Source organism: Athene cunicularia (genome assembly GCF_003259725.1).
Source record: "Athene cunicularia isolate RWA chromosome 13 unlocalized genomic scaffold, athCun1 chr13_part1, whole genome shotgun sequence".
Classification (NCBI taxonomy): domain Eukaryota; kingdom Metazoa; phylum Chordata; class Aves; order Strigiformes; family Strigidae; genus Athene; species Athene cunicularia.
The window spans coordinates 11,055,454-11,065,269 of NW_020799117.1; the positions used below are offsets into that span (position 1 = coordinate 11,055,454).

The 9,816-nt window shown below is 45.3% G+C and overlaps 1 protein-coding gene across 1 annotated transcript; it reads left to right on the forward strand.

The window, feature by feature from the left end:
* The first annotated feature begins 326 nt into the window (after positions 1 to 326).
* Positions 327 to 9,571, forward strand: STC2 (stanniocalcin 2). Its single transcript, XM_026858412.1, has 3 exons — positions 327 to 667; positions 3,172 to 3,383; positions 7,011 to 9,571. Exons 1-3 carry the CDS (start codon positions 512 to 514, stop codon positions 7,402 to 7,404), a joined length of 762 nt encoding a protein of 253 aa, XP_026714213.1. The 5' UTR covers positions 327 to 511; the 3' UTR covers positions 7,405 to 9,571.
* The last annotated feature ends 245 nt before the right edge of the window (positions 9,572 to 9,816 follow it).

Below are 9,816 nucleotides of genomic sequence, written 5' to 3' on the forward strand. Positions count from 1 at the left end.
GCAACACTCAGTGAAAAGGAGTCTATCAGTGGGAGCTTTGCCATTAACTTTGTAGGCATCATGACAGAGGAAACCCAGCGGACTGTAAAAAAACATTGTGCTAATAGCCAGAAACTAGCTCAAAGTACCAGAAATGAGAAATTTTAGCTGCCAGGGTCCTGCACTTCTCATTTTGGCACTTCAGTTTGATTGCGAGCTTTGTACAAGTCGGACAGCAAAAATCATGCCTGTCCTTTGCTCCTGAGGAATGCAAAAGCATTAGACAGTTCTCAAGTGAAATAGCTTGACGTAAGCATAGTGGATTTGGCATTTACTTCTTGGATATCACTTTCATAACATAATACACCCAAGCTTTGGCCTAATTTCTGCAAAAAGTGGGCATGCTGTGGGTACAATAACCGTCGTCATGTGTTTTTTCTTTCGAACTGATGATGATAGCAAAATAACTCTTTCCCTCCCCCCCAACCCACCACCAGATTCTATGAACAGTTCTTCAAATTAACTGTAATCAATGCTCATTTTAGCTGAAATCCAGCACTGCCTGGTTAATGCTGGAGATGTGGGATGTGGAGTGTTTGAATGCTTTGAAAACAATTCTTGCGAGATCCGAGGCTTACATGAGATCTGCATGACATTCCTGCACAACGCTGGAAAATTCGATGCCCAGGTAACATGGTGAAATGTCCCACATATCTGCTTGCTTCTAATATACACTTGACATGTATTTTAGTTCCTTAACGCATCTTTGCAAAGAGTTGCCATTACAGACCAAATTTACTTTTGCACATGACCAGCTTTACTAAGAATTTTTCTGTTGAAGGGTTCAGAATTGGGACCCCAAAATAATAATCAAGCAGCAGTGTGCAGCCTGTCCCAGGAGACAGGCTGTCTCTAGCTACAGCTCCCTGTGATCACGTCCTCCGCCTGTACTCAGGATAACTAAATCAGAACACTAACGTAACTGAACATGGTTTTCAGAAACACTAAGCAGCTTAAGCTGCTACACCATGTTTGTTCAGAGCTGATTCTAAAATACAGCTTGGGCATCCAGTTCATTTAGACGTATCAAAGTATTTCCCAATGTGTAGTTATTAAAGTTTGTTCTCAAAACTTGCACACAACCAGTACAGGCAACCTCCTAAAGCTTATATTTTCAAATAAGTCTTTGGTTCAATCACTGACGTTAAAATACATTACTTAGATGGTATGCAGTATTAAGTTTGTCTCCTTCATTTTCTCCCCAGACCATTTATGCATCATTGAGACATCCTGTTATTATGTCTTGTAAACCTACTCTTCCATTTCAATGTGGAGGGAAGAGAACATTACGACGGGCCAGTGGCATTTGGCTGGACCATGCAGTTTGCAGCATAACTACTAAAAGCACTAGCTACATGGCACTGTTAAAAGCATGGTATAAAGTAGAGCTGCCTTCAGGACTCAGCCTGTTCCATGAGGGATGGTGGGACCACCCAGTAGGAAATGCTTTTGAAATGCTGGAGTTTCAGGCTCTAATTCTCAAGGATGTGCAAAGGGTCTGGCTAAGCCATTAAAATGGAAATTATTTCTTCTGTGGGTATCTGAAAACCTTCAGCTTAATTTCCAAGCGGCTTCCAGAAAACGCTTGTTTATTTTTGCACAATATTCTGTCAGTGAACAAAATTGACCAAAGAAGTAAGTCCTGTTGAGAAAGGGGGGAAACATGCCTGCAAAGGTTGAGTGTAGCCATTGATGCCTATTCCCCAGGATCCCCAGATATTGCTAATCAAATATAGCCTGTTTCATGTCCAAGCTGTCTCCATTGCAGTGCAGAAGTATTAAACCCCTGGAGCTTTATTTAATATGGAGGTGACTTTAGCCTCTATTATGACATGGCTTTTCGTGGCTCATCTCTTATTATCTACAGTTATTTCAGGCTGCATTAAATGACAAGACTAACATTGGCCACTTTCTGCTTTATGCTCTCCTTCCCTCTGAAACCTGAGAATTGCAGTTAGGTTTGGTTTATATGAGAATTTTCTTTTTTATCCTTATTTGCCTACTATGCTGTGTGTGTTTGTTACTGAAGGGAAGGGTAAGTAAGTGCCTTTGGTATGGGGAATAGGAATGGATGATGACTGAAGAAGTTCTTTGATCAGCAAGAAACATTTCTGGCTTGAAACAATTTGAGGACAACATCTGCTTGCAGGTCTGGGTGAATCTTAGTTAAAGCCAGTGGAACTGTGCCAGTGTACTCTTTGGATCAAGGATAACAAGAATTTGGTCTTGGATTTGTGTAAAATAGTCTGAAGCTAATGAAGAGATGGGGGCAGTGCAGATTTCCACACACCTATTGCTCAGCAATGTAAAGGGAGTCTGAGCAGAGCTTTCAGACTGCAACACATGCACCATGTATGGTAACTATAGTATCAGACAGTAGAGACAAGGAAGGGATGGCTTTGAACCCAGTAAGCAACTGAATGAAGGAACTGCAAATAGGGGTTAAAGAGATGCTGCTAAAGCAGCTTCCCTGCAACATTTTTTTTACTTTCTCAATTTGATTTTCTTTTTTAATCTCTCAATATCTTGGAGCAAACAGATGTCAAGACCCTGTAGGATTATTATTAGTGTGGATTTGAGTCCCTTTTTCAAGAAGTGGTAGTAAAGACTACAGCTGGGGAATGGGGCAGGTGCTTATCAGATCATGCATGTGTCTGAGTTTGCAAACTAATTTTAAAATTAAAAAACCCTAAACCTAATTTGCAGTTACTGAATGGGTATCTGCTCGTGGTCTTGGGGACCTCAGCCATGGCAGGACGCCCTCTCCTTCGTGTGAACCTGCTGTGCTGCCACGCCAGAAGCAAAGTCAGTAACTTGAGCACTGAATTACTTCAAGGTGCTTACTTTTGCCCTTTCCCTTGTTGGGCATTCAGCTGTTGCGGCAGAGAAAGCCTCAGAATACCAGTGAGGAAGCCCTGTGTGTTCAGCTCCACTGGGACAGCAAAGCTGGGTAACTTGGCATGGTCCTTAAGGGCAGAGAAACAAAGAGAAGAGGGGGGGAAAGCCATTAAGTGATACCTTAATCTAACAACCCTTGACATTCTCCTACAGAGGAGCATCTAGCTGGGCATAAATCAGCTGCTGTGCTTAATGGACAAAAATACAGACCTACTCCGTTTCTTTTCTTCTCAGGGAAAATCCTTCATTAAAGACGCTCTGAAGTGTAAGGCTCATGCCTTGAGGCATAAATTCAGCTGCATCAGCCGTAAGTGCCCTGCCATTAAAGAGATGGTGTTCCAGTTACAGCGGGAGTGCTACCTGAAGCATGACCTCTGCTCCGCTGCCAAGGAGAACGTCCAGGTCATTGTGGAGATGATTCACTTCAAAGACCTGCTGCAGCATGAGTAAGTGCCTCCGCACTAGTGCAGTCAGGGGCGTGGGAGCTCCTTCCAGGAGCACGATGGTGCCAGTGGGCTGTGCATCTGCCCAAGAGCTGTTTCGCCTCCTCCTGGCCTTAAGCATGTCTTGTTCTCCCATCTACCAGACCAAGGCAGTACCTCTTCACAGGGGCCCTTGAAGACTAGTTTATATACAAAGGGTTAGACGTGACTGTGGAAGGAGGTGAAATGGGTTGAAGTTGGATCTGGCTGTCTCTGGTCGTTTAGCAAATACAGTGTTGATCTCTGTTTCGAGAGGCATCTCACAATGTCTCTGTGCTTTCTGAGCTCAAAGGCACCATTCCTGACCTCAGTATCTTGTTAAAGATGACAGCTAGAGGAGAAGGGGGAAGAAGGTCTATGCAAAGTTGTCAGTAAGATGATAATTTCTTCTTTAAATACATACTTTCAATTGTCTTGTACTTAATTGTCCCTGAAAGAGCTGCAGTCCCCCAGGTAATCTCCCATTCATCTTATTCCTTATTAATCTCAGATGCTTTTTAATAAAACATGGAGGTGTGCAAAATGAAGGCACAAGTCAGATTTTGAGGAGTTCATCCCTCTGACTGGGAACACAGCTGCCCTCTGAGGAACGGCAGTCACAAATCCTGTTTGGAATTGATCAAAGCTGCCCCATGACAGCAACAAACCAGGCACAAGCTGTTTGTACCAACTCTTTGTGCACAGATGTAAAAATTGGAGCCTGTTTTTCTTGCAGGTGAGCATCTCACCTCCCAAACAAGAAGGCTGAGCAACAGCCTGGCAGCAGAATTAACCTTAAAGCATCTTCCCACCATGCCTCTATGCCTTCTTATCCCTAGTGGGTATTAGTACAGAAACTCCAAATCCCAGCAGTCATGACATTACAGAATCATTTCTTCTGGACTTTTAGCCTTGCATTTTTATTGGTCTCCAAAGGAGCTGTGCCCCAATTCTCTTACTTTCTGTTGAAAACCACCCCCTAATGCTTAAGCTGTAGTTGCAGAGACACACTTTTCCAGTTTACTGTCAAATGCAGAGTCGTTTGCTGTGGTATGCACGAGGTGAACATGGTGGCCTGAAAGCAAGGCACTTTCCATGAACATTCCTGAGGCTGGGATCAAAGGCATGGCTGGTGGCTGTGCCCAGGAGGAAGGGCAGCATCCCGCTGCCTGCAGGAGAGGCGCCTCGTCCTGCACAGCAGCACCTCTCTGTGGGCACTGCTCAGATGTGTTAGTAGGCTATAAATTGGGTTCTTGGTACCAGTTAGCACCGCCCCCCCCTTCCAATCATTTGGACATGAGAAGAACTATGAAAGTCAAAGGCCTGTCCAAGGAGAAAGTTATCCTTGTTTTACAAACAGACTAAAGCAGGAATGCGCAAATGCAGCTGCTTATTTCTGGGGAGCTTAACTGGGGGGTTCTCAGTTTGAGAAGAGACGGATCACTCTGCTGAACACCTAGAATTTGCATGATCTCATTTAGTGCTTCCTACACTTCCTTTCCATCATCTTGGAGTCGGAGTTTAGCTTTCCTATGCAGGACTCCCCAAATAGAAGTCAGCCAACCTCCTCCCCTCCCCTAAATTTAGAGGCCATCTCTGAAGCTTTTGAACTAAGGAACTTGTTCAAGATCAATAGGCAAGTGTGGCAGAGCTGGAAATAAAATCACGTCTGCTGACTTGCAGCCTTGTGCTCAGTTCAGGTGCTATGGTCGGGCCAGCTGAAAGGCAGAAGTAAAACAGTGAAGGAGAAATGGGCCAGTATTAATCCGCAGGGCTCTGGCAGACTCTGAATACCTGAAATATTTGGCAGCTGAGCCACTTTTTAGTCATACCAGCAACCTTTTTCTTCCAAAGATTTTTGTAAAGGTTATGCCCAATTTCAACAACTGATTGCTCTCTTTATTTTTTCCTTCTGCTGGATCACTTTATATGCGATGTGCTCAGTTGTCTCTCATCTTTTATTTTATGTTAAAAACTAGGAGCAGAGAAGCAAGTGGCAGCTCTCAGACTTGTTCTCTAACTATTTATTCTGACTGTTTTCTCCCGATGAGTGTTGAGGAACACGATTGGGGCGGTGAAGTCTCCTCCTGAGTCAGCTGTGGTGGGGTGGGGGTCAGGCCAATTTGCTATGGTGGAAGTGGTGACAGGCCCTGGCAGATTGGTCACTGCTGCATTCCAAGTAACTTTTTTTTTAACGGCAGAAACAATCCAAACATGGGAAATATTTTGAGATAGGGGAATAGATGGTTCTCCAACATTAGTCATTTAAAATGAGTTTAAGCAGTTGGGCAGAATAAGATCAGGATAGTATCAGACACTGATCATAATCCGTTGATTTTCTTCATCTCTTCTGACTTAGTTCATGGTAAGAGATTTAGTCTTGTCCACAGCCATCAGAGCTGGTGGAGGGTGTGCCCAGAAGGTGCACCCCCTCCATACAACCACAACTGCTGACCCCAGGCAGTTTTCCACTTGCACTGTGGATGGTTCCTACTGTGGAAGACTTTTAAGCACGTCCTTCTGGGCCTGCTAGCAGTTGAGCGGTTGTGTCAATAGACAACATCAATATTGACCCACAAAACTTGTGACCGCAACTATTTTAAAATTGCTGCACTCAGTGACCTGTGGCTGAGGAAGCCAAAATGCCTGTGCTTGGGCTGCCTTGTGCCGTGGGGGCACAGAGGGACGGGTGGGAAGCAGAAACAGTATTTTGAGTACATGGCTCATTTGGAGTCCTTGTTTGGCTGGGAAAAGGTATGTACTGAAAGCTGTACTCTACTCTGTCAGGAAATGCAGAAAAAAACCCTGTGTGTGGGAAGAAACGGTGCCATCAGAGTGGATTTCCATGTGTCTGAGCTCTGTGCAGTCAGATCCTGAGTCCAGACAGGATCTTGCTTGTGGTGGAGATCAACACTTGGTGCTTCAAGAAAAGCTAAATATGATAAGAAAAGCTAGAGAACCTCTAGTTGAGTATCTTTGCTTTTTGTGGAAGTGAGGAAATGCCTCCTCTTGCACACTGGTGATTGGTGCATGCTCTGTACCAGCTGTTCACCTGGAAATAGCAATCTGTTTGATAAAACTGATGGGCTCTGGACATGAGAAGGTTTCTTTTGTCATGTATCCTGACTAATAAAGATGAAGGGGCATGGAGAGAGATAGAGGCAGAAGGTGTGAGATAGCTGTTCTTGCATTTGAGAGCCCCCTTTGCCAAGAGTGCAGATGTCATATATTCCTCTGGTGGACATTACAGTTCTCCCAGAGCATCTTTGGTGGAGGAGCAAAGGCAGATCCAGCACTTGAGTGAAGCTTCATTTGACAGGATGCCATCATCTGCATTTCTAACAGCGATATGGCTAATTAGAATATAATATATTGTATAATAAACATAGAATCATAGAATCGTTTAGGTTGGAAAAGACCTTTAAGATCATGAAGTCCACGTGGTTCACAATTGCTCTACGAGGCTGCCGAGTCAGTGGGTAGCAGTGGGCTAACACTACTCAACTGTGCTGTGAACAAGGGAGGGTGAGGCAGAGAGGCCATTACGCTTGTTTACGGATAAATAACCCTTAAATTTTTTGACTCTGTTCTCGCTGTTTCCTTTACCTCTAGGCCATATGTTGACCTAGTGAATATCCTGCTCACCTGTGGCGAGGAGGTGAAAAAGGCAATAACAAGAAGCGTCCAGGCCCAGTGTGAACAGAACTGGGGAAGTCTCTGCTCCATCCTGAGCTTCTGCACCTCGGCTGTGCATGGTGATGCCATCCTGGGTCCTGAGAAGAAGCCGAGTGAAGCCAGCAAAGCCGCCGCTGGCCGCGGGGACATGCTGGCCCATCCTGACTCCGACCACAGGGAGAGCTCACGAGCATCTAAGGGAGAGAGAGGTACTAAGGGCCACTTGAACGCCCATGCCCGGGTGAAATCTGGGGGCCATGGTCCCAAAGGGGCACATGGGATCGTGGACCGGGCAGATGAACTGTCCGACTTCTCTGACATCCAGAGGTGAAAAAAGGCACCAACTCCCCATCCCCCCTATCCTTCCCCTCCACTGGAAACCTCCTCCGTTGAGTCCCATCTTCCCGTCTATGGACATTCCAAAGCATTTCCCATTCAGAGGTCAAGCACAGGGCATTGCAAGTTATATATGGACCTCAGCAACAAGTGTATATAGTAGCAAAGGGAGAGCAGTGGCAATAGGTTATTGATCCAGCAAACTCGACACTTGAGCAGCCACTAAACGTGGCAAAATGTCTCTGACTAAATTCTTTTCCCCTTTTCTTTGAAATGGATGTGAACTGAAATTTAGGGTCTTGTTTGGGGGTTGTTGGGTTGTTCTGGGGGTTTGTTTTGGTTTTGTTTGGTTTTTTTTTTTCTTGGTCCCCTTGGCTGGGGAGCAGGTTCCAAGAGTGCTCTGCCAGATTGCATGTGGCTGCTTGTGGCTTAGCACCTCCGAAGGTTTAGGGCGCAGCCTTACAGCAGATGGCTGAATTCCAGGGGGATTTGGTTTCTGCCTGTGGCTGAGAATGCAAGAGCTCAAGGCTCTCTATGTGACACTCTCTAATGAAATAGTTACCCCATCTCTTGCACAGGGACCATGCGGTCTGGAGCTCCACCGCTTTCTCTTAACTAACTTCTGAGCCATTGTTCTCATCCGGGTGATGCTGCCTGGTTTAAGTGCCCCCCCTGTTTGTTTTTTAACCACTGCATAACTTGACACTTGCTAATCCAGTCACTCCAGCATATCGAAGGCAAGTAGTCAGCTTCCAGACAAGGCAATGTGACTGTTAAGACTTGCACAGTATGGAGGACCCCCAAGAGTGTGCTTGTGGACCTCTAAAAACCCTGTGCATATTCTTTGCTTACACCTGCCCACTCAGTGATAAAGGTCCTCCACCCCTATGGACGGCCCAAAGTTAAAGGATGGGCGTAGGCTCAGACAGCGAAGGACCCCAATACTTAGTTCTTCTGTAGGGCTGTGTTGAAGGCCCAGCAGAAATCTGTCTCTCCTCAGCAGGAGCATGGTGTGGTTTGCTGGGATGTGGAGCCCCACTCTAACCTGCCTATCAGCTGTGGTTTATCCAAATGCCAAAGATAAGGAGAGGGGGTTGACTTGGTATTTTTTTTAATTGCCATGCAGATAATGACCACCGATCTCTGCAGAGTGAGTTACTAAAGATGAAGAGTGTCAAGAGCTTATTGTCTCTAAGCAGTTTTAAGTGTGAATGAGGTGTTTGGACACATCTCTCCTACCCCCTATGCAATTGTAATTCTCAGGTTGCAGATCTGCAATCCTATATCCCCAGATATTGTACTGGAAATGGAGGTTACAGCATCCACAGGGACAGAAGGGTGAACTCCTCAGCTTCCTCTATAGAAAAAGTGAGTTTTCTTAGAAATTGGGAATTGCACCAGGGATTTGAGTCTTCTCATTTAGAAAGTTTGGGAGGAAAGCTGTGGGGGCAGGAAGGCAGTTCAGTAGAGACAGAACGTACCCACTGAACTAACGTACGTCTTGTCGCCTGGTGGGAAGGAGCTGTATAAACAGTAGAGGGTGTTGGAATTTGGCTACAATTTCCAACTCAGATTTTAGTTACTGCTAAATGAACACAGCTCCTAATAGCTATATTCAGGGTTTAATGCATGTATCCACCCGCAGAAGTTATAGGCATTGCTTTTAATAGAAGTCATGTAGGAAGGAAGAGGGGACCGTTAAGTTGAAAAGGTGTGTCTCTATGTGATCGCCAGGTATTTGTTTAAAGACATGACCTGGATCCTGCCTGATTTTAGTTAAGTTCTGTGACAAAATTTTCATTCAACTTAACTGGGAAGAGATGGGATCGGGCCAGGTACTGTAGTGACAAAGACCATGCTGACCTGAGGAGCAGAGCTCCTGGCAGCGGGAGCGCCAGCTGCCCCGTTGGGTTGTAGTACAGCTGTCCCACAGATGGGGCACCCAGGCTGTCCCACGGAGGAGCTTGCCAAGGCTGGTCCAGGCCTGCCTCTGATGGCCAACTCCTCGGCTTCAAAAATGTAAGTGGCTGCTGGTGGTACCGTAAGGTTTCTAGTGTGCCTCCATGGGTTTCCTGTGAGTGTCCTCTCCCCCCTTGGTGGCATACAGTCACCATGGAGAACAAGCTCAAACCAAAAAGACAATCCAAGCGTTTTAACAACAACGATAAAAAACCCACACCAAAAAAAAACCCAACAAAAAACACCAAAAAAAAAAGGCAAAACAGAAACAACAATGTAATGTTCTTGCATTGAACTAGATTCATCAATGGGAACCAAACATATAGATCTACATCCTTGAATGTCTCAGTCAACATATCACCTCAGCATGCATACAGTTTTATTTGTACTCATTCGTTCTGTGGGGGAAATTGTATATTCCCCTTGTTTAGTCAATGACAATTGGGGG

Excerpts from the sequence above, each read along its gene's own strand:
- STC2 (XM_026858412.1), top strand. The coding sequence starts at position 512 with ATGCTCATTTTAGCTGAAATCCAGCACTGCCTGGTTAATGCTGGAGAT. Across the intron at positions 668-3,171 it reads CTGGAAAATTCGATGCCCAG|GGAAAATCCTTCATTAAAGA; the intron begins GTAACATGGTGA and ends TTTTCTTCTCAG. Across the intron at positions 3,384-7,010 it reads AAAGACCTGCTGCAGCATGA|GCCATATGTTGACCTAGTGA; the intron begins GTAAGTGCCTCC and ends CTTTACCTCTAG.